Source organism: Propithecus coquereli, unplaced genomic scaffold (assembly GCF_000956105.1).
Source record: "Propithecus coquereli isolate 6110/MARCELLA unplaced genomic scaffold, Pcoq_1.0 Scaffold122, whole genome shotgun sequence".
Classification (NCBI taxonomy): Eukaryota; Metazoa; Chordata; class Mammalia; order Primates; family Indriidae; genus Propithecus; species Propithecus coquereli.
The window spans coordinates 391,242-416,239 of NW_012136303.1; the positions used below are offsets into that span (position 1 = coordinate 391,242).

At 49.0% G+C, this 24,998-nt stretch overlaps 1 protein-coding gene across 1 annotated transcript in view; it reads right to left on the reverse strand.

The window, feature by feature from the left end:
• Window positions 1-15,083: 15,083 nt before the first annotated feature.
• The window catches only part of AAR2 (AAR2 splicing factor homolog (S. cerevisiae)), a 19,995-nt gene continuing 10,080 nt past the window's right edge, over window positions 15,084-24,998 (reverse strand). The window contains exon 4 of the mRNA XM_012637693.1: window positions 15,084-16,448. Coding sequence (XP_012493147.1) covers window positions 16,281-16,448 — 168 coding nt within the window. The 3' untranslated portion in view covers window positions 15,084-16,280. The remainder of the gene's footprint in view (window positions 16,449-24,998) is intronic.

The following is a 24,998-nucleotide window of genomic DNA, read 5'->3' on the forward strand; positions in this document are numbered from 1 at the left end:
TGAGATCAGGAATGTGAGGGCGCTGGGCAAACCACAAAGGGGTGTGTACTCCGGAGGGATGAGCTGGAGCTGCCTGAAAACCTGCTCCCTGAGCTTGGAGGTCTGTCGCAGACACTTCTGGGCTGAGCCCTAGGACGGTCTTCACTTAGACCCCTGAGTTGATCAGCCACCAGGCCTAGATGGCAGGGCCACCTCTCTGGGGTAGCCGCCTCCCCTCCCTCTCCTGTCTTCTTCCTCTCTCCCTCTCCCTCCCTCTCCCCCCTCCCTCTCACATCAGTTCTAAGTTTGCCTTTTCCCCAGATGGATCTTTCTTCTCCCAAGTCTGAACGGAGTGAGATCCCAGACAGCAGAGCAGTGCGATGAAGGATGGGGAGTCCTGGGGCAGACCTGGCCGCCAGCACCCTAGGAGGCTCCAGCAGGCCCTCCCGCTCCCTGCTCTGGGCTTCCTCTTCTCATTGCCCACTGCTGGCCCTTCCCACTCTGTGCCCCTCGGTTGGGTTAGTTGGCCACCCCACTCTCTCCTGCCCAGAGTGACCCTTGCTAGCCCTGGAGCTCAGCCCCCCATGCGCCTCCCAGCCCCACAGCCCGGGGATCACACCTCCTCTCCCGCCTGGGAGCCAGGCTGCACCTTTCCCCTCCTCAGAACAACGAAGACGTTGGTTACATGTCACATTCATTCTCCAGCTGCCTGTGGTGTCAGGTGAGTGGGGATTTGGAGGCGCGAAGAAGGCGCATGGTGTGTCCAGGGTATTCAGGCAGTGGGCTGAGGAGAGCCAACAGCAGCTGGCTTGTGTGTTCATGGCTTCTGGGTGCCGAGTGTCGAGCTCGGCTTCCTGAGAGGAGCCAGAAGCACAGATGAGCCTTCCTGCGCAAAGGCCCTGTCCAAGGCCAGCGCTTTTCTCTAAGCAATTAGCCTGGAGACCAGCGCAAGCTGCCACCTAGTCTCGCAGACGCGGGTCCTTCTCTGTAGACATCAGTGGAGTGTGGTGGAGCCTCCATGCCAGCTTGGTGCTTAGACTCACAGTCAGACATGATGCAGTATCAATGACAGAAACCCCTTGACCAGCAACTCCGCTACTGTAGAGCCTAAGAGCAGGTGTGGACAAGCAGCAAAGATGCTTCTCCGAGCATGTTCATTACAGAGCTATTTATACTGGCGCGAAATCAGAGATCCAGTTCCCGAGAACGGGAGAGTGGTTATATACCAAGGTGTAAATATATAATGAAATATTATGTGACCGATAAAAGTGATATTGTGAATGTAAATTTATTGACATGAACAAATGGTCAAAGTTTTACTAAACAGCATGTATAGTATAATCCCATTATATGTGTACACACACACACACACACACACACACACACATACACGAATGTACAACAAAGCCTGCATGTCTTATAGGAAAATTCTTAACAGTGTCTGGGTAGTAGGATTGGGGGAAACTTACAGGATTTTTTTCCTTATCTGTCTTTTCTAATTTTTATTTTTTAAATTTACTTACTTATTTATTTAGACAGGGTCTCGCTTTGTCTCCCATGCTGGGGTATAGTGGTGCTATCACAGCTCACTATAACCTCGAATTCCTGGGCTCAAGTGATCCTCCTGCTCAGCCTCTTGGGTAGCTAGGACTGCAGGCACATGCCACCATGCCTGGATAATTTTTTGTTTTTATTTTTATAGAGACAGGATTTTGCTATGTCCCCCAGGCTGGTCTTGAACTTCTGGCCTCCAGCAACTTTCCTGAGTCAGCCTCCCAAAATGTTGGAATTACAGGCGTGAGCCATTGCACCTGGCCTAATTTTTCTTTATATATAATTATTACCTGTTCATTATAGAAAGAGAAAATAGAATTATAATTTTACATTTTATCTTTTTTAAAAAATATAAACCCAGGCCGGGCGCGGTGGCTCACGCCTGTAATCCTAGCACTCTGGGAGGCCGAGGCGGGCGGATTGTTTGAGCTCAGGAGTTCGAAACCAGCCTGGGCAAGAGCGAGACCCCGTCTCTACCAAAAATAGAAAGAAATTAATTGGACAGCTAAAAATATATAGAAAAAACTAGCTGGGCATGGTGGCGCATGCCTGTAGTCCCAGCTACTTGGGAGGCTGAGGCAGAAGGATTGCTTGAGCCCAGGAGTTTGAGGTTGCTGTGAGCTAGGCTGACGCCACAGCACTCACTCTAGCCAGGACAACAAAGTGAGACTCTGTCTCAAAAAAAAAAAAAAAAAAAAATATATATATATATATAAACCCTCTGATCAGTAATTCCAATTCAGGAAGTTGTCCTCAGAAAATAATTAGGATGATCACAAAGATGTAACTACAAGAATAAACGATGCATATCTTCTCAGAGGGGGAAAATGGACACAAACTAAAATTTTTAGCCTTCGGGACTGATGGAACAAAGCGTGGTGTAGTCATATGCAGGAAGCTGTGCAGCCACTAAAAGTCATGTAGAAGCGCAACTGTTGACTAGGAGAGATGTTTGCGAATATGTGGTTAGAAGAAAAAACCAGGTTTTGGAACATTGTGTACTAAGTCAGCCCCTCTCGCTATAACACTTGCTTGGCCCAAAGTCTGGAAGGATATATGTTTAGATGTCAATGGTTGCTTCATTTAGCGGAGTTGATTACAGGTGATCTTCATTTCCTTCTTTATATCTTCCTGATTATTTTACAATAAATATGTATTATTACATAATTTTAAAATTTAATTTTTTAAGAAGGAAAAATAACCTATTCTGAGAGGTCAGGCAGTGAGAGGTGGGAGCTGGACCCCATACTCCCCCTGCAGGCTGGGGGGGGCCACTGGAGCACTAGGGGAGGGGTTGGGACTGGGGGGCGGCCAGCCCCACACTGACGTGGAGACTCCGCGCCTGCGCCAGCTAAGGAAGCCCCCTCCCCGCAGGCGCGCTCTCTGCCATTCACCCTCTGGAATTAGCTTGCAGAGACTGTTTTAGGAAGCCCGTGGGCGGCTGGAAGCAGCTTGTGAGCAGAGCTGGAGCCGGCTGAGAGCTGTGGAGAGTGAGTGCCCAGAGCAAGACAGGCAGAAAATAAGGGGAAGCCAGCACCCTTCTCCCATTTTTCTTTTTGGTTTGATTTTTTTGAAAACAGTTCTCCAGAAAATCCTTGCTTTTGGCCCACATGTTTCCTCCTCTGCCTCCCCCTCTTCCTCCAGACCTGCACAGAGGGGCCGAGTGTAAGCCTGTGGAGAAGCCAGAGCTGGGGTCTGGACTCAATGCTGCCACTAATTCGCTGTGCAGCCTCGCACCAGTCACTGACCCTCTCTGGGCCTCGGTTTCCTCTTCTGTCGAACTGGACTAGAATGAACTCAAAGCTCTTGTCCCACTTTGAGGCTTCAGGCTCCTGGGATTCTGTCTCAGGAGTGAGGCAGCTGGAGCAAATGTCTTCAAGGCCTCTTTACAACTCCAAGATTCTGGGATTTGTGCTTTGAGATCGTTGCGAGTCTAAAATACGATTGCAAGAGCCTCTGGCTTTTGCAGTTGTGGCTCAATAACGCAATGGTATTAAATTGCCAAGATCCTAGTCCAGGCCCTAGCCAAGTGGCTGCTCACTGTTTAATATCAAAGACTATCTGGCTGAGGCCTGCCTTCGCCAGGGGCTTGGAGCTGTCTTCACCAGTCTGGACACAGAAGCCCACATCCTGGGCCCCCCCAAGTGAGGTCCAGACCCCAGGTAGCCCCCTGAAATAGACGCGAAAATGACAGCCCATGAATATGGTGCGCTCACCACATGCCAGGCTGCAATGAGTGAGTGGCCATTTGTCAACTAAGCCCCTGGCCCGAGGCAACAGCAACAGTCTCCACTTACTGAACATCTACCACATGCTGGGCCTGGGGGCTACGCGAGAGGTCAGCTATTATATGTTTATGCCCACTTTCCAGATGAGGAAGCTGAGGCTCAGTGATTTGCCAAGGTCACAGAGCTAGAAGGTGGCAGAGCTGAAACCCGGGCAGAGCCAGCCACAGAGAGAGGCGGGAAATGCTTGCAGATAATCAGGGCTTCCAGAACGGGAGCTGACCCAGCACACACCCCCTACCCTGCCCACCTTCCCCAGCCAGGGTTGCTGGGCAGGGGGAGGGGTTGTTTCACAAGCGGTGGGGCCTGCGTTCGTGCCTGTGCGCACGTCGGGGTGTGTGCGTCTCTGTGTGGGTGTCTCTGCACGACGCGTGCGCGTCTCGTGTGTGAGCGGTTTGGATGTGGGTGCTGGTTGTGTCTGCTGTGTGTGCTGCTGTGCCTCTCCTGGCGCGCGTGAGAGAGCAGACTGAGCGTGAGCTCCGTGCAGCCCGTGAGAGGGAAGTAGGTGGGGGAGAGCTCCACTGCGTGCCCCTCCTGCCCTCCTCCAAGGTGAAGGCTGGGTGTCCAGGCCTTTAGAGTTCCATGGCTGTGGGCCTCTAAAAAGCTGCCTGCCCCTGTGGGTGTCCCCACAGTTTGCAAAGTTGAACCTGCAGCCCCCAGCTCCCACACCTGTCTTTTTCTCTGGCTCCCATACCCACCTGGTGCTGGACCCACCACCCAGGACCACTGTGGGAACCTATTGGGCCGGATCAAGGTCCCGCATTGGCCCCGGCCTTGATCCCTGGAGGACTGGTGAAGCCCATGCAAAAAGGCAGCTGAGTTCAGAGTCCCTGGTCCTGAGCCCCACTGTGTGTTCGCAAGTAACTCACGAACTTGGGACTCCCCTCTCCTCTGCCTTGAATCAGGCCTGCTAATAGCTGTATCTGTCCTAGGGGATGGCTTGGGCAGAAAGTCCTAGAAAGGAGATTTGTAGTCTAAGAACTGAAAGGGAACTTCACAGTCACTTAGTGAAGTTACTTTGAGTGGATGTCTGTGTTAGCCCCATTAGCCTCCGGGTTTTACCTGCCTACCTCTGAGAACAGAAAACTCGCTGTTTCCAAGGAGCCCACTTCATTCTAGGTGGTTTTGACTGTTAAGTTCTACCCGGCGCTAAGGTCTGAGATCTGCCTCCCTGGCTTCGCCCTACTGGTCTCAGGCCCTGCCCACTGGGGCCCACGAGCTCAGCCTTGATCATTCCTGCTGACATGAGGGGTTCAGTACAAAGTCTGGCAGAAACCTTCAGGCCGAAAGGCTGTTTCTGAGGCCAGGAGAGGCGCTGAAGACCCTCAAAGACATGCCGAGCTGAACAGACACGGGGAGGCTGAGGGCAGACCATCCTGCAGGGGCCAATCTCATGGCTGGGTGGATGGGAGTCCCCAAGTCCTGCCAGGCCAAGGATGCTGGATGGGGCAGCTAATGCTTGAGGCTCCCCAGGAAACTTGGGGGTGGCTGCCCTGGCTGGGCCTGGGTCAGGGTCTCGGGGGCAATTCCGAGCGGAGTTGGGAGCCACTGCCTGGAGAGAAGGGTGTGTATCCATGACGAGCAGAAGGCAGCAGGGGGTGGCGCCCTCCAGATCACAGGACTGCTACCAGGATGAAAGGTGATGTGTGCTAAGAGCTGGGCACACAGACGGTCTTTTTTTTTTTTTTTTTTTTTTGAGACAGAGTCTCACTCTGTTGCCCTGGTTAGAGTGAGTGCCGTGGTGTCAGCCTAGCTCACAGCAACCTCAAACTCCTGGGCTCAAGCGATCCTCCTGCCTCAGCCTCCCGAGCAGCTGGGACTACAGGCATGCGCCACCATGCCCGGCTAATTTTTTCTATATATATATTTTTAGCTGTCCAGATAATTTCTTTCTATTTTTAGTAGAGACGGGGTCTCGCTCTTGCTCAGGCTGGTCTTGAACTCCTGAGCTCAAACGATCCACCCGCCTCGGCCTCCCCAGAGTGCTAGGATTACAGACGTGAGGCACCGCGCCCGGCCCCACAGACTGTCCTGATAGGAACTGCTCTTAGGATATTATTCATCCAGCCACGCATTCACTCACTCACTGTCCTCTGTGCCAGGCCCAGGGCTGAGAGCTGGTGACCCTGAGATGAAGGCCCCCACCTTCCCAACCCCCACCTCTGCTCCAGAGGACCAGGCAAGTGGGGGAGCCTGACTGAGCCCTAGATGTGCCACCATAACTCAGCACATTCCCGGAACAGAGCTCCAGCCCCAGGTTGCACAGAAAGGGCTGCAGGTATCTTTGGTTCAGTCCCCTGCTCTTGGACGTGGGTAGAGTGCCACCCCCTATCCCACGGGGACTAGGCACTGTGCTTTTATAGGGGCCAATGCCTCTGCTTTACACAGGAGAAACTGAGCCCGAGAGATGCTGAAGGACTTGTCCAAGGGGTTACAGCAGGGTCAGGACTCCTGACATGCTTGCAGAGCTGCCGCTTCCGGATGGGGAACACATGCAAGCTTTTCAGGCCCTGCGTGCGGCTCTGGAGCGCGGGGCAGGTTAGAATGAAGTTACGTACAGGGCTCCCTGCCCACTGAGCAGCCTCGTCCCACAAGTCCATACTCCAGGCTGGAGGGGGCTGGTGACAGCAGCCCTGGCCTGGACACAGGATAGCATGGACTCCAGCCCTAGCACAAATGTGCTGGGTCACCTTAGATACAGCCATGGCCCTCTCTGGGCCTGTCTCCTCCTACTACTCTAAGACAAGAGCACTAGATTTGGATCAGGAAAGACAAACGGGTCTTCTCTCAGGTGCAGGGACAGGAGTGCAGTGTGCAGACCGGGACGCGCCCTGCCAGGTCAGGGAATGATGAGAGCCCTCCCAGCGTGGGCATCCTGTGAGCCTGGGAGCTGCCAGCCTCCTCGAGTGCCCCTCCGGGTCCCACCTTGCCCCATGGGAGGCAGGAAGCACGTGGAGCCTCTTTCTGAGCAGCATCCGGGCACTGCCCCCGGGGACCACCACCTGCGCTGGCTTCATGTTCTTGAGCCCTGCCACCAGCCAGGTCCCCATCACATTCCCCACTAACCTATTCTGACAGATGACCAAGCTGGTGTTGAGTGCGGACTGAGTAAGAATAGAGTCTCCAAGTGGAGGCACAGGCACTGCACTCTGGGTAAAGCACACGAATGAAACATCTCCCCCCTGCCTTCCTGGCCCTCAGCTGAGTCCCCGACAGACAGGGAAGAAATGAAAACAAGCACCGGGCTACCGCGCCAGGAGTTTCACATTCTCTACGTCACTCGTTCTTCACTCTCATCCTGAGAGCTGGCTGCTACCCCCATTTTACAGATGAAGACACTGAGTCTCAGAGAGGTTCAGTGACTCCCTTAATATTATTATCATGGGCAAGGCTGGGATCTGTCACATCCCAGAATCCAGGTATCTCCTCTACCTAGCCAATGGCCATCCACAGGCAATGTGTACCCAGAGGGCCACACCTATGGCTCAGAAAGACCGAGGATCTAGTCCCGGCAGCTCTTTCAATGGGTCACTGTGGGACACTGAGCCATTTACGCTGCCTCACTGGGTCTGGACTTCTTCGCCTGTAAAATTGGATGATAAGGCTTCCTCTGCTCCCTCGGCACTCTCCTGCACCCCCGCCCTGACCCGATTCTGGTGCGGGCTGGCCTCTGAGGCACACTCAGGAACGAATGAGTGTGGGGCAGGGCGCGGTTGGGATCCTGCCCCCATCCAGGTAGGCCAGTTCCCCCTCCAGGGATGGACAGAGAGTCCCATGGGTTAGAACATCTTCCTCCAGCCACAGAAAGAGTATAGTAAAGTAGAAAAGTTGCAATCCACTGGCTTGCAAATGTGGTTTTGGTTGGCTTGCACAGTGTTGTTTTTTTTTTTAATCTAAATTTGTTGCCAACATTTAAAAATAGAGACGTTTCACATAAAAATCCAGATTTCCGGCTTCTCTTGAAAAACTGGAAGCTCTGACAAGTGTGCGGTGAGTTGGCCGCCCTGGCTGAGCTGGGGAGCAGAGGCACGCTCTCTCCCAGTCCTCGAGGGGCCCCTCCACGCACCCGAGGGGCCTGCCTGGCCCCGCTGGCTTCTGATTTTGCCTTCCCTGGGGCAAGGGCTTGGACCTCAGGCTCTGGAGTCAGGCCAGCCTGGGTTAGTCCAAGTGTGTGGCTCAGTCACAGCGTGACCACTGGAAAGTTCCATAACTTCTCAGGGTCTGTTTCCTCTCCGGTAAGGGGCATTCTCACAGTACCTACTTCGTATGGATGCGGCGAGGCTTCGGAGGATGAACGTACGTAAAAGCTACTGTTACACTTTAGCCCACTGCATGGCACATAGTGCTCAGTGACGCCAGCCACAGTCTCGACCACCATCCTCTCCCGACAGGAGCTGCCGAGTCAGGAGCAGCTGCAATGGCAGCTCTCAATGCCCTCCCCACCCCTGCCCTGGCCCGGCCTGGAGCTCTCTGTTGGCTGCACACACTCTCAGGTGGCAGTGGCAATCCTGTCTGGGTAATGCATCCAAAACCAATAGATCAATAGCTACTAAGCACTCCATCACAGGGGCCCACGGCTCTGTCCAGGCTGCTGACCAGTGAGTTTAAGCTCTTTTTCCCTTTGGCCAGGAAACAGCTCATCATGTGACCTTGGACCAGTTCTTCTCCCTTCTGGGATTTCGGTGTCACCGACTGCAGGATAAGACTGTGGTCCTAAGGTCCCTTTCAACTCTGACATCTTAGGAATTTTGCAGATGGGCAGGCAATGAAGGCCAGAGCTTCACAATGCAGGGGTGAATTAGTTAGCATTTTTTTGTCTGCAGTGGGAGAAACACAAAGGGGCTTAAATTAAAAGGTACTGTATTGGTTCATGTAGGAGGAAGCCTGTGGATTGTGGGCTGCAGGCAGGGCTAGATCCAGGTGCACTAGTGATTTTTGTTGACTCTCTCTTGCTTTCATCTCTCAGCTCAGCTTCCTTCTGTGTTGACCTCATCCTCATCTTGGTTACAAAGACTTTCTGTGATGGGGATGATGAGACCCTATTAGGTCCAACTGAGAGCCCTCTAGTGCCATAACTCTGAAAGCAAGTGGGGTCCTTTTGTGCCTTGTAGAAGAAGCATCCCAGAGAAGATGCCAGCTGGCCTAACTGGAATCCTTGTGGTGGGAGGATGGGGTGAGGCACTGTGATTGGCCCTCCCACCAAGGACAGCATGGGCCAGAAAACGTCTTCCTCAAAGCAAAGGAGGCCTGGCATCATAAGGGAGGTGAATGGAAATGGACTGTGCAGCGTAAAATGACAGCAACCACTGGCCATTCTAGGGGCCTCTAGTACAGGGACAGAGAGGAGGGGGGGACCTTGCAATCAGTAAAGTATTTGTGTACATTACGCTCCACGCATGGGGGTGCAGGATCATGAGCAAATGATTCTAGCCCCTGAGAAGCAACAAGGAAAACACTCCACACCACCGGACTTTGACACCAAGGGCCAGCTGTGCGTGTGGTTCTGGCTGTAAATGCCATGAGGGGTCAGGAAGGCTTCTGAGAATCCTGTGCTGACAAAGGGAAGGACGAGGACAGAGGTGTGAGGCAGCGTGTTAGGACTCAAAATGTAGAAAGGAACCACTGAGAACAGGTGTGAGGCAGGGGAGGCAGCAACGGGGCTGAGGAAACATGATTTTGACTGTGGCGAGATACAAGATAAAAAAGAGTAACACTGGGAAAAACTAGAACAAAATATAGGTTGATATATATTTCATCTTGCGATGGGAATGGACTTTTTGGCATTAAAGCAATGGGAAAAAAATCAGAAAGAAAAAGCTTGACATATGTGACACATACAAAAATAAAGCATACATTTCAAAATCGTAACATTAAAAGGCAAACGACAATCTGGGGGAAGAATTTATGATATTAAGATATTTGTGATAAAATAAATGCTTATTTTCAAAAAACAAATGAGGGCCCCACCAGAAAAATGGACAGAGGACATGAATAGACAATTCCCCAAAGGGAGGTGAACAATGGTACAGCCTTCTTCACGCAAATGAACCACAGAGGCCTCCTCCAACGCCCCCGTCCCGTTCCCTACTTTCAGCCTGCTGCACTGTACTTGGAATAAAGCTGTGTCACTTACTGGCCCATAGGGCACGTGGCTGAGGTAAAGGCCTGCCCAGAGGATGGCCAGTCATTAAATAGCCCCTCAGAGGCCTCACGGCTAGCAGCATCTTTCTCTAAAGCAAATGCCTTCTGCTAAACTCGGCAGCAACTCTGGCAGGACAGGGCTCAGGTGCATTCCAGACTGAGCAGCCGCTCAGTGGCCCCAGTGGCCCACAAGGAGGGCAGAGGCGGCCTCCTTCTGCACCAGAGGCTCCTCCCCTTCCTCCTTATCTGGAAGCAACCCCACACCCAGGTGCCACCTCACCCCAAGCCAGGTTGGTCCAGCATTCTCACAGGCCAGGTACAGACACAAAGCGTCTGGGTTGAAACATTAGCAAGCTGTCACAACCCAAGGGGCCAGTGGGGCCTGCCCGCCGTCCTTCTAAGTGACTGACACCGCCAGTTGTCAGGCTGCAGCCTTGGATCCACTGGTAATTATCAAGGCTTATGTAACTGTCCTTATTAAGGCGTGCTACACAGTGCGAGGGCAGGCTGGACTCAGACAGGCTTGGGCTCAAATTCCAGCTCTGGGGCTTCCTGGCCTGTGCTTTTGGGAAAGACCCTTCACCCTTCTGAGCCTTGACAAGACCTTCCTCAGAGAGCTGGTGCTCCAGACCCAACAAGGTAAGAAAAGGACCTGACGCAGTGCCCTGCAGTGAGGAGGGAGGCCCCAGCACACACTAGCTCAGACTCGTCACCTCTAAGTCCACGAAAATCCCACGGGCGAAGTGGGTGTGTGAATGGTTCTTGACGAGGCTTCACACGCCCTCGACTCCCTGTCAGTTGTGTGCACGCCTGGACATCAAGTGGGGCCACCTCATGTCCATCAGCAGCAAGAGCACCGCGTGGTACTGTGCTGACAGTGTGACCACTGTCCAGGGGGGCTTGGCATGCCCCCTGCTTCTCGACAGAGCCACCTAGAGTCCTGCACTGCCATCCCTTCACCCAGCAGCCTGTAACAGTCTCCCAGCACCTCGGCATTGCCCCACTTCCCTAAATGAACCGTGGACACCTGAGAAAAGGAAGGGTTGATAGATCCCATGACGGGACAGTGGAGAGGGGACTCCTGTTGAGGGTAGGGAGTCCGATGAATCAGTATTCTGCTCAGATTCTGTGGCCTCAGAGAGATAGGGCAATCGGCTAGAAGGGCCCTTCAAAGACATCCAGTCCACCCCTCATCCGAACCATGAACACGGCGCAGTAGGCACCCAACGCCACTGGAATCCGAGTCACCATCACCTCTCACCTGGATTGCTGCCCTAGTTCCTCCCTGCGTCCACCCCATCCCCCTGTAGTCTACGTCCAACACAGCAGCTAGTGATCCTGTTAAAACAGAAGTCAGATTATATGTCACTCTTCTGCTTAAAACCCTCGAATGGGTCCCCATTTCACTGAGTAACATGCAAAGTTCATACAACCACCCCTAAGCCCTGGATAACCTGGTTCCTCTGTAACCTCTCTGGTTTCCTCTCCTACTATTCTCAGCCTTGATCACCTCACTCCCACCACGCTGACCCCTGGTGTTCCTCCAACACACCAGACATACTCCTGCCCCAGGGCCTCTGCATTCACTGTTCGTTCCACCTGCAACACTCTTCCTCTAGATATCCACATGGCTTACTTGCTCACCTCCTTCAAATCTTTGCCCAAATGCCACCTGTTTAAATTGCAACATCTCCCCTCACCCTGCCAGGACTCTTGGTTTTCCTTATCCTGCTTTATTTTGTTCCAGAGCATTTCTCATGACTAGCATCCTCTGTAATCACGTGCTTACTGAGTGGCTCCCCTGCTAGAGAGTAAGCTCACAGGGCAGGGGTGTGGTACCTGGCAGCAGCAGGCACGGGGCTGACTTCTGCTCCCCTGCGACTTCTCACTGGGTCCCCTCTCTGCACTCTCGAGTACACAGAGACCTCCTCCTTCAGGACAGCCCTCCCATCTCTGCTCCTTGGCGACGGCCCCATGTTTTTCTCCAATTGCTTCTCATGTGCGCGCTCACTCTCAAGATGTAACTCCACCTGTCAGCACCCACTTAGAAGTGAGAGTCCAGACCTGAGCCAGGCGAAAACTTTGGGAGGTGGACAGAGGAGAAATGGAGAAATTTAGGGAGGGAAGAAGTAAGACAAAGATCCAAGGAAGAGGGACCTGTTGAGTTTCTTTCAGCCGGCCATCAGACATAGGACAGCTCCACTGAGAAGCCCCTACTTCTGCCTTCCTCTCTCCAAGCAGTTTAAGAGACAGCCTGACACCCTCAGGACACCTGTATTCCAGAGAAATCAAGTGAGTCTACACAGGTGAGCACTAGATCCAGGATCCAGGCCTGGCAGGCAGGGAAGGGGCTGAATGCCAGACTGAAGACTATGCACCCCCCACCCCCACCCCGGCAGTGAGCAGCTGCCATTATTCCCAGCACTTACCCCACAGCTCAGCAGGGAGGCCAGTCCATAGTGGGAGCCCAGGGTTGGGGGAGAATGAGCCAGCACTGGAGACCCTGGATGCTCTGAAGATAGAAGGGTCTAGAAGGGTCTAACGTAAACAAGGCCTGCCTGGGCCACATACAGTGAATCTGAGGCAAGGAAGTGCTGTCTGTGGTCCACAGGGGATGGAAAGGAAAAGCGGCTTCTGCAGATCGCAGGGCCACCAGGGCTCCCGGGATTACTGGGTAGCTCAGGTGAGCATCCCCATGCGGTTCTGCTTTCAATCTGGCGGATGTGACTCAGGGTTGGGTTTGACCACAGCATTCACTCTGCATTTCCAGCCCCCATTTCAGCAGGAGATGCCATCTCAGTCAAGCCAAAGTCTGATTAGCTGGAGAGACCAGCATGTCACAGTGCCCTGAGAATATTAAATAATATTTACAAGGGGGTGACGGTGGGGAAATGATTACCGATGCTAAGAGGCAATCAACAGCGGGGGAACTCCACTGCTCAAGTGGTGAGAAATTCGATGGAATGAGGCTCAGAGCAGCAAGGGTTTGTCATGGGGACAGCAGAAGGCGTGCCCATGACAAACCTCTGCTGATTCTGTTAATAGGATGAACCAGCCTTGAAAATAAGAGCCAGCCCCCAGGAGGCCTGCATTTGAGGGGATTTTAAAATCAGGCCAGGCCCTGCCTACAGCCTCACTTTTAGACGTGTTAGAACTGGAAGGGAGCTTAGAGATCAGCCACGCCACTGGCTCTCAGTTTTGAAGGCCTCTGCCTTCCAAAAATACTGCAAGTATTAAGTAATAATTAATCTGTTTTTACATTTTTTATTCATCAAACACACACAGAGGACTGCCAGCTGGGACAAGCAGGAGAAGACCTAAAGTTGATGTCACTGCGGCCCCAAACAAGAGAGACATACTGGGGGTTTTTCTTGTCAGTCCAGCCATATTATCCTGTATAAATGATTTCCCTTTTTAAAAAATTTAAAACAACACAAGAGTTAGCTTTTAAATGCCTGTGGGAGTCTGCAGAATCTCTATCAGAAACCCCAAATCCAAGCCAGCTCTCTTTCAGCAAGGAGCTGAGGCTCAGACAACGTAAGAGGCTAGGTCAAGGTCACACAGCTGGCTGTCAGTAGGCCCGACCTAGGCCTGGGGAGCGGGGTGGAGGGGAGGGCTGCCCTGGACACACAAGGGCAGCGCAGGAGCAAATCCGAGCCATGAACACAGCACAGAGAGCAGGTGCTGGATACCAACAGGCATGGGCTAGACCCTCGTCCTCAATACTAACTAGCTGTGTGACCCTGGCAAAATAATTCAAGCTCTCTGGGCCCAGTTTACTGACAATAAAATGGGGATAATTATAGTACTTACCACATATTGTTGTGAGGATTACGTAAAATAACAGAACAGAGAGCTTAGTAATGTGTGCGTGTGTCTAGACAGGGATACTGACAAGCTCAGTGAACAAGGTTACACGATCCAACTTGCAGGTGCTGCCCTGACAACGCCAGGGCAGACAAATCCTATCTCAATGGGGCACAAGGTACTAATTGAAATACTGTTACTTCCAGGTAATGTTACTCAAAACTGAGTGTGCCTCAGATCACAGGCCCCATCCAGATTGACGCTGCCTCGGAATCCCTGCAGAGTGGGACCTAGGAATCTGCATTTTTAGAAATTATTATCAAGATATAATTTACATACCATGAAACTCACCACTTTTAAGTATATAATTTCAGTGGTTTTTAGTATTAATATATTCATAAAGTTGTACAACCATCACCACCATCTAATTCCAGAACATTTTTTTTTTTTTTTTGAGACAGAGTCTCACTCTGTTGCCCGGGCTAGAGTGCTGTGGCATCAGCCTAGCTCACAGCAACCTCAAACTCCTGAGCTCAAGCAATCCTACTGCCTCAGCCTCCCGAGCAGCTGGGACTACAGGCATGCACTACCATGCCCAGCTAATTTTTTTTTTTTCCAGATTTTTAGTTGTCCAGCTAATTTCTTTCTATTTTTAGTAGAGACGGGGTCTCACTCTTGCTCAGGCTGGTCTCGAACTCCTGAGCTCAAACGATCTGCCCGCCTAGGCCTCCCAGAGTGCTAGGATTACAGGCGTGAGCCACCATGCCCAGCCTAATTCCAGAACATTTTTGTCACCCCAAAGAGAAAACCTGGACCCCATCAGCAGTAACTCTCCATTCCATACTCTCATCCTCTGGCAACCACTGATCTACTTTCCCACTCTGTGGATTTGCCTGTAGTGGACATGTCATATGAATGGAATCGTACAATAGGTGGTCTTTGTGTCTGGTTTCTTTCACTTAGCACAATGTTTTCAAGGCTCATCCATGTTGTAGTATATATCAGTACTTCATTCCTTTGGAATCTGCAGTTTTAACAAGCTTCCCAGGTAGTTTTGATGAGTGGGCTTTGGAAGGAACAGAGGAACAAATTCACACAAGGTGAGATTTCAGGTTATTAGGAAGATACAGGGCCTCCTTCTTTCAGGTGTCCCCGTCTCAGAGGCCTCACTGGGAACAGGAGGCAACGCTGGCTGCTTCCCTCCTCTGGAGACTGCAGAGGTTGGGCAGGATCTACTGGGCACTCTGTAGGGAGAGGCGGGTCTATAGATAGTGGCTTGGCAGATTAACTGCAAGAGAACTCACAAGGGGATTTAGCCTCAACTCAAAGACTTTAATGTATTAATACATTATGCTCTTGGACAAACATCTCCAAGGAAATAAGTGGAACCAAGTCTTAACCAGCAGGGATTCTCATTCGAAAACCTGGTGTGAGCCCCAGCCTTGAAAAAGGATAGCACAGGGGCTCTGATCATAGTACAACAGTTTGAGGTCAGGGAGGCAGGGTCTGTGTGCCTGCCTAGAGACAGAACTCTGCCCACAGAGCATGACGGGCATGCCCTCAGGACTCCCAGGAAACCAGAAGCGCCATTACTCTGATGACTGACAGCTTCATAGCAGGCTGGGAAGATTTAGACTGAACAGGTCATCTCCAGTGCTTGAAAGAAAAGGCACAAAACTCCAACAGGGCCTAAGAAGCCTGCTCAGAGCCAGACTCTCTTTTGTTGTCGACTCTCCAGGTCATCGGAAATAGTCACGGTGCCTCTGGTGAGGACGGGTACATATGGGAGGGTTGCCAGTTTCCACTTCTAGGCCTGAGGCCTCAGAATGAAGTAGGTAGGTGGTGACAGCACCAGCAAGGCCCCTGAGGCCAGGGTCACACCAATCTTGGGAGATTACCCACTGGGGTCTCTGGACAGAATGGAATTTAGATGGCTAAAGCTAAAGCTGACCACGTGCCAGGCTCAATCCAACTGTCTGCCTTGTTATGCTCTTCCCAAAGTGGGGCCCTGCAGAGGACACAGGCCCAAGTTTTCTGTGATGAACCCCCACTAAACAGGGGCAGGCAGAAATTCTGGCTAATTTCCTCATTACCCTCCATTTAACTTCAAACAAGTCACCAACTGACATCTCAGACCCCCTGGGCAGTCCAGGGTTTCTTGTTGTCTAACCATCCTATGGAATAAACAATCAGTTCTCTTGGACTTTTGATTCAATTTCTTCTCATTCAGAAGGAAGTAGGTTGCTGCTCCTTCTGTAAGAGCCCATCTGAAATTCAGTCAGGTTAGCACCAAGGCCAGGCAGATGGGGAACCCACAAATGTGCCTTCAGGATGGGTACAGCCTCTTTGGCAATGAAGGAACTTATTTATTGGTGGAGGGAATCCCAGCTCCATTTTTGCAGAACCTGGTGAGACTGCTGCCCTGGCAGGTCCTGGGACAGGAAGGAGTAAATGGAGAGGCCAGGACTGCAGCGGGTGGGACAGGGCTTCTCGTGGCTGAGAGCATTCCCAGAGTTAGCCAGTCTCGATGCCCTCAGGGAGCTCCACCACCACCGGGGCACAGTCCTCAGGCTCCGCAGCAAAGTCCCACCGAAACTTCTTGGTTAGGTGAGCTTGAAACTTTTCAGCTTTCTTCCTCAGGGTGGCATCCACAGCAACGCTGCAGGCGGAGGAAAAGAAAACCTACAGAGAACAGAGGGTCAGTCACTCTTGAGAACACAGAGGGGCCGAGAAAGTGATGGAAATTTCCTCATGGGGCGAGTGGATCAGCTGCACTGGCACAGGCCCAGGACACCTGCTGTGTTCCCCCCAAACCAAGAAAGAAGGTCCAAACCCAACTGAGATGCTGGGGTAGAACCAGGATGGAAAATTACAATCCTGGGCAGAGATGTCCCGCTGAGAGGAAGGCACCTGGGCAGTCAGTCAGAGGAAGAGGTAGTAGCCACCAGCTGGTACTGAGAAAGGCTTGGAGGGCTTATAAGCCCCTGGGTCCCATAAAGTCCCAGGCCCTAAGCCAACAAGACTGAATTGCTGCTCTACTCTTCTAAATGGGCCACAGGCTGCCAGATTGAGGCTTCTATCCCCTTAAAAGCTGTCTTTGATTTTTTTTTTTAAATTGTGGTAAAATATACAGTCTCTGATTTACAATGGTGTGAAGCGATAAGCATTCAGTAGAAACCGTATTTGCAGTACCCATACAACCATTCTGTTTTTCACTTTCAGTACCGCAGTCAATAAATTACATGAGATATTCAACACTCTTATTATAAAATAGGCTTTGTGTTAGATGATTTTGCCCAACTGTAGGGTGGTGTAAGTGTTCTGATTCTGAGTATGTTTAAGGTAAGCTAGGCTAAGCTACAATGTTCGGTAGATTACGTGCATTAAATGTATTTTGGATTTAGGGTATAACAGTTTATCGAGATGTAACGCCATAAGTTGAGAAGTATCTGTACATAACATAAAATCTACCATTTCAACCATTTTATTACATTTTCATTTTAAAAATGGCGGTAAAATATACATATTTACCATTTTAAACATTTTTAAGTGTATAGTTGAGTAGCATTAAGTACATTCACATTGTTGTACAAACATCGCCACCATCTATCTCCAGAACTGCTTTGTCTTCCCCAACCGACACTCTGTTCCCATTATCCAGTAACTTCCCATTCTCTTCTCCCACCAGCCCCTGGCGACCAACATTCTACTGTCTCTACGAATTTGAGTACCTCTTATAAAAAGAATCATTTAGCATTTGTCCTTTTGTGACCGACTTATTTCCTTTAGCATAATGTCTTCAAGCTTCATCCATGTTTAGCATGAGCCAGAATTTTGTTCCTGTTTAAGGCTGAATAATATTCTGTTGTATGTATATACCACATTTTGTTTGTCCATTTACCTGTCACTGGCCATCTGAATTGTCTCTGCCTTTTGGCTACTGTGAATAATGCTGCTATGAACATAGGTGTATACATATCTCTTAGGGTCTCTGCCTTCAGTACTTTTTGGTATAGACCCAGAAGTAGAATTGGTGGATCACATGGTAACTCTGTTTAAATTATGATGAACTGCCACACTGTCCCACAGAGGTTGCAGCATTTTATATTCCCACCAGCAATGCATAAAGGTCCCAATTTCTCAATATCTTGGCCAACACCTGTTATTTTTTGTGTGCGTGTATGTGTGTGTTGTGTTTTAAATGATAGCCGTTATAATTTGTGGGAGGTGGTATCTCGCTGTAGTTTTGATTTGCATTTCTCTAATGATTAGTGATCTTGGACATCTTTTCATGTGCTTACTGGTCATTTGTATATCTTTTTTGGTGAAATATTTATTCAAGGCCTTTGCCCATTTTTAATTAGGTTTTTTGTTGTTGAGTTGTAGAGTTCTTTATATATTCTGGATATTAATCCTTATTTTGATGTTCTCATGAATTGTTTCATCTAATACAAACAGAAGCAGGGGGGCAGAACAGTAATTTTCTCCACATCCAAAACCCCATTCCTTCTTACACTGTTTTATCCTGCCCAAATTTTTTTTTAAAAGAGACAGGGTCTCAACTCAGTCATCCAGGCTGGGGAGTACAGTGGGCAATCACAGCTCACTGCAGCCAGCCTTGAACTCCTCGGCTCAAGTGATCCTCCCGCCTCAGCCTCCCGAGTAGCTGGGACTACAGGCATGTGCTACCATACCTGGCTAATTTTTTTTTTTTGGTGGAGATAAGGTCTCAGTATGTTGCCCATGCTGGTCGAGAATATTTTACTGTTTCAAAGAAGTTTCATAGAGTATCCAACTGGATCCTTACAACACCCTGAGAAGATACAGTTCCTATTTTAAGGAAAATGGAATCTGAGAGGACTTAAATGACTGGATCAAAATTATCCAGAAAGACTTGTTTTTTTCTCAGACTCCCATCTGCTACCCTGCAGGACCATCCCAGAGACACAGGAGCACGACTGTGGAAGAAGCTCTTTGACAGACATTATCCTCATGCCATAGCTGGCCCTCAGATCACCATGGGAGGATTCTGGACTCCAGGAGACCTGACCTGACAAAGGCAACAGGCATCTTCTGCAGCCAATTCCGGGGACAATACTCCTCCCACTTGCTCCTCCACCATATTCCTGTTAGCAGGAGTGCGGCTCATTTTCGGTGATCTTTGTTTGGGGCCATTCTGCTGGAGAGGCAGCAGAGGCAGAAGTGATGGGGGCGGGGGCAGGTATAGAATTTGGCTTCATTAACTTGGGAATTGACTAAATACAGGAGTGGGAAGCACAGCCACAACAAAATGCCAGATCAATAACTAATTAGAGGGGCTTGTGTGATACTGGTGGCAAGAGGGCAGTGGGGAAGCCAGTGGTTAGTCTGTCTGGAGACAGCTAGTGGAGCCTGCCCTGCAGCACAGCTGAACTCTGGGGCAAGGGCCTTGTATGGGCAGCAGAGAAGCTTCTTTCAAACAGCATTAGCTCTGGAGGCCCTGTGCACTCATGGGTCCATCCCCAGAAGGTGTGGGGAGCCTGCTGGGCTGAATTAGCAAAAGTCCCTTCCTGTTCCCCTTCTTTACACAGTAAACTGTACTATTCTCTCCACAGCCCCTCCTCTCCAGCCACATGGAGTGGCTGCCCAAACATGTCTCCTGTCTCCTGTGTGCCTCTACACATGCACACATACTTTTCCCTGTGCTTTTAACACCCTTCCACCTCCTGCCTTCTCCTCCTTCACCTGGCAAATTTTTACCGATGACTCAAGCTCAGCTCAGACATTACCTCCTTTAGGATGTCTTCCAGACCAAGGATGGGACAAGTGTGCTCCCTCAGCACCCAGGGTTACCTTGATCATGGCCTCAATCTCAGTAAGGTAACAGGCCATTTACTGTGGATTCTCACCCAAGAGACAAAGAGCAACTCCAGAGCAATGACTCCTCCATTCCTGCATTCCACACTCTTGGCACAGAGTCTGATGCATGTAAAGGACCCATTAGATGTTTAACGAACAGAAGAACGAAGACAACCACAGGTAGAATTTTTGACTCACTTTCGTATAGAGCCTGGCACCAAATTAACTGCTCAATAATTATGTGATAGTGCTGAAGAGAATAAGAGACTCATCCTAGGAAGGAGGTGGCTTATTTACCAGGCCCCTGAATGCCGCCAGCTCACAAGCCACCTCCTGTGACAAGACAAGCTGAAATGAACTGTTCCAACCTCTGTTCCCTGAGCACTGTGTATGAGCCTCCCTATGGCATTTCTCACGCTGTGCTTGCATCACAGTGATCTGCGCCCTCTAAATGTAGGGAATGAGTTCTAATTATCAGTGTGTCCCACACAGCATATCACCCAGGGGCCTGGCACAGAGTTAGGGCGCTCACTGAACAGCAAGAATGAGACACAAGGATCACTGTGCACTTGGCAATGGCCAGCAATGCGAGGCTGGAACAAGCTGGGCTCACGCTCGTCACCCATCCTCCCCACCCACCTCTCAAACACCGTCTGGGAGTAAAATCAACTAGTGGCAGGTACAAAAGAAGCCTTCAGTCTAAAAAATAAGGCTTTTATTAATACTTTGAAAAGTGCTTCATCCTTTTTAAAGAACTCATCAATTTATTCTTTACCACAAACCCTCGAGGTAGGAGGATGGGAAATTATTATTGCCATTGTATGGAGGAGGACACTAGGGTGGTGCATCGTGTAGTGATAACTGCTGAGCAAGATCCAGTCCAAGCATGGACATCTCAGTTTAATCCTTCTTCCCTACCAAGACCTTCTCTGTCTTGACAGAGCCTTAATACATCCTTGATATTTATTTTTCAGCATTGCCCTGTGGGGAGCCAAAGTGCTTCTGAAACTGTCCCTTCTGCAGCCTCCAGGCTCCAGAGCACAGTCCAGGTTGACTTTTTTTTTTTAACGAATCAACTTTACTGAGGTACAATTTATACACAATTAAATACACCCATCTTAAATGTCTGATTCATTTGAAATATATATATATACACACAACTCCCATGTAACCACCATATATGTTCGTAGTGTTTTCTATATGCAGTTCTGAGTTTGAAGGTCCACGTAGATTTGTGTAACCATCACCACACTGAGGACACTGAACAGTTCCATCACTCATCACTCCAAAAAATTCCCTGGTGCTGCACCAGAGAAGCCAAACCCTCCCCTCGCCTCTAGGCCCTGGCATCCACTCATCCATTTTTGATCCTAGTTTCACAAACTTTTTTTCTCTGTCCCAAATGATCTGCAGGAAACAAACCTGATATTTTAGAAAACTCCTTACACTTGAGAAAGGGAGATGTTTAAATAGTATTTAGTTTCCAATAGTTTATTCTGATTCTTTTACATTCAGATTATGCCTTCTTCAGAAAACTTAGTGATGATTTGGTTATTCTATTCACTATAGTGAAATCAAGGAAACACTTTTTAATATCACTGAGAAATGAATCATCTTAATCTTAGCAGATTAATCCTAAATATTTTAAAAATACTTTTGAAATAGATAATAACATTTTGCAAACAAATGCATTTATCTAAAACAAAAGCACATCCATCTGGTGTTTTTCTTCAAATATAAAGTATTAAAACTTTGATCATTAAGTCTGTGCATTTTAAAATTTTAAATTACTTTAGTTATAAAAGCTTTTTTTAAAAACCCAACTTAAATAAACTGAGTTTAGTCAGGTTACTTTGAGAAATTCAAAATATCAAGGTAGGTAGAGCTCAGTTACTATCTTATCCTATTTTTTGGCTAGACCAAAAAGACGAAATTTCTTAATTTTTTCAATTCCCAAATAATTATTCAACTTAGAATGAAACTAGCCATTGGTAGAACATCTTATTTCCACTTGTAACAGAAGCAAGTGGTGTTAAAAGCAAGACCATTGCTTCACAATGATGACCAGGAAGGTGAAAAGCAGTAGGAATCATGTCTTCTAAGGTTAGTTTAACAAATTTGGGATGTTCCATCTAGAATTCTAATCAGATATGGGAGCCCATCACAAGCTTTAGTGTCAGCTACTAGCTCTGCTGTCTTCAGCAAAATTATGAGACCTTCCCGAGCCTGTCTCCTCATCTGTACGATGGGATTATATACCTAACTTCTAGCATTGTTGTGAGAGCTAAATGAGATAAGGCACATTAAGCATGCAAAAGCAATAGATGATGGCAGGAGGTATAGGAGTAGGTGGGTAAATTTATCACAGCTGGTGTTACGATAAAAGTACTACAGACATCATTGTCAGAGTGTTTTCCCTCAAGAGTTAAAGATGGACACTGGTATTTAGAACACTGGCAAGAAAAGAAGCTGGAAAGCATACATGACCTATTGTGACTAAAAGTATTTAAAAAAAAAACAGACTACATGACTATATGCCTAAATACCATGCAATCAGCAAAAAAAAAAAAATACTTATTTTATACATAATACACTTTCTAACATACTATTAAATTCAGATTATCCTTTCATTGGTTTTAAATGAATTATGGTGACTTAAGTTACTTTAAATAAAAGAAAAAAACTGTATCTATTTTTGTAAAACAAATAATTTTTATTCAAGCTAAATCCAAGGGATTTGTAAAAACCAGTGGCTTCTATTCAAAACGGCCTCACATGGGAAAGTCAAAAAAAAATTAATGCCTGAGACCATTCCATTATGTGGCTGATTTTATCCATGCTAATGTGGCTATCTTTAAGGGCTTACACACACAAACATCAAGCCCTCTCCATGGGTAGTAGGCATTTAAGCTCCTAAGTAAGAAAGCCAGTTCCACTTACTTGACTACCTGGGGCGAGAGCAGGCAGCTGGCAGAGCAAGGCTTTAAGGGCTGATTCATTCAGTCACAAACACCCTGAGTAAGTGCTTCTGGTGGGGGACTGGATTCTGTCAAGATGGCATCAATGTGAGTCTCCATTAAAAAAAAAAAAAGTTTTATAATATCCTTGTCCACATTGTGCCTTTTGAAACCTCAGCCATCCCTCAACTCATGGTCAAAATGCCCCTCTTTCCATAAAGCCATTCCTGATCCTCTATTCCCTCAAATCTCAACAGCAGTCAGAATTAAACACTCCCTCTTTGGTGTTCCTGATGCCCTTTGATCAGACATCACAGATCTATGATATTTATATTGCCACAGGAATTATGCATTCTATCCATCTAAAAACACAAGATGAGATAAATATTAGGCCTTGACAACATGTTGAAAATAACCAGATGAACAAAAAAATAGGCCTTGTGCAAAAGGAGCTCATGACCCAGTGGGGGAGCCAGACAGACAATATATATATATATATTTTTTTGAGACAGAGTCTCACTCTGTTGCCCAGGCTAGAGTGCCGTGGCGTCATCCTAGCTCACGGCAACCTCAAACTCCTGGGCTCAAGTGATCCTCCTGCCTCAGCCTCCCGAGTAGCTGGGACTACAGGCATGTGCTACCATACCTGGCTAATTTTTTTTTTTTGGTGGAGATAAGGTCTCAGTATGTTGCCCATGCTGGTCGAGAATATTTTACTGTTTCAAAGAAGTTTCATAGAGTATCCAACTGGATCCTTACAACACCCTGAGAAGATACAGTTCCTATTTTAAGGAAAATGGAATCTGAGAGGACTTAAATGACTGGATCAAAATTATCCAGAAAGACTTGTTTTTTTCTCAGACTCCCATCTGCTACCCTGCAGGACCATCCCAGAGACACAGGAGCACGACTGTGGAAGAAGCTCTTTGACAGACATTATCCTCATGCCATAGCTGGCCCTCAGATCACCATGGGAGGATTCTGGACTCCAGGAGACCTGACCTGACAAAGGCAACAGGCATCTTCTGCAGCCAATTCCGGGGACAATACTCCTCCCACTTGCTCCTCCACCATATTCCTGTTAGCAGGAGTGCGGCTCATTTTCGGTGATCTTTGTTTGGGGCCATTCTGCTGGAGAGGCAGCAGAGGCAGAAGTGATGGGGGCGGGGGCAGGTATAGAATTTGGCTTCATTAACTTGGGAATTGACTAAATACAGGAGTGGGAAGCACAGCCACAACAAAATGCCAGATCAATAACTAATTAGAGGGGCTTGTGTGATACTGGTGGCAAGAGGGCAGTGGGGAAGCCAGTGGTTAGTCTGTCTGGAGACAGCTAGTGGAGCCTGCCCTGCAGCACAGCTGAACTCTGGGGCAAGGGCCTTGTATGGGCAGCAGAGAAGCTTCTTTCAAACAGCATTAGCTCTGGAGGCCCTGTGCACTCATGGGTCCATCCCCAGAAGGTGTGGGGAGCCTGCTGGGCTGAATTAGCAAAAGTCCCTTCCTGTTCCCCTTCTTTACACAGTAAACTGTACTATTCTCTCCACAGCCCCTCCTCTCCAGCCACATGGAGTGGCTGCCCAAACATGTCTCCTGTCTCCTGTGTGCCTCTACACATGCACACATACTTTTCCCTGTGCTTTTAACACCCTTCCACCTCCTGCCTTCTCCTCCTTCACCTGGCAAATTTTTACCGATGACTCAAGCTCAGCTCAGACATTACCTCCTTTAGGATGTCTTCCAGACCAAGGATGGGACAAGTGTGCTCCCTCAGCACCCAGGGTTACCTTGATCATGGCCTCAATCTCAGTAAGGTAACAGGCCATTTACTGTGGATTCTCACCCAAGAGACAAAGAGCAACTCCAGAGCAATGACTCCTCCATTCCTGCATTCCACACTCTTGGCACAGAGTCTGATGCATGTAAAGGACCCATTAGATGTTTAACGAACAGAAGAACGAAGACAACCACAGGTAGAATTTTTGACTCACTTTCGTACAGAGCCTGGCACCAAATTAATTGCTCAATAATTATGTGATAGTGCTGAAGAGAATAAGAGACTCATCCTAGGAAGGAGGTGGCTTATTTACCAGGCCCCTGAATGCCGCCAGCTCACAAGCCACCTCCTGTGACAAGACAAGCTGAAATGAACTGTTCCAACCTCTGTTCCCTGAGCACTGTGTATGAGCCTCCCTATGGCATTTCTCACGCTGTGCTTGCATCACAGTGATCTGCGCCCTCTAAATGTAGGGAATGAGTTCTAATTATCAGTGTGTCCCACACAGCATATCACCCAGGGGCCTGGCACAGAGTTAGGGCGCTCACTGAACAGCAAGAATGAGACACAAGGATCACTGTGCACTTGGCAATGGCCAGCAATGCGAGGCTGGAACAAGCTGGGCTCACGCTCGTCACCCATCCTCCCCACCCACCTCTCAAA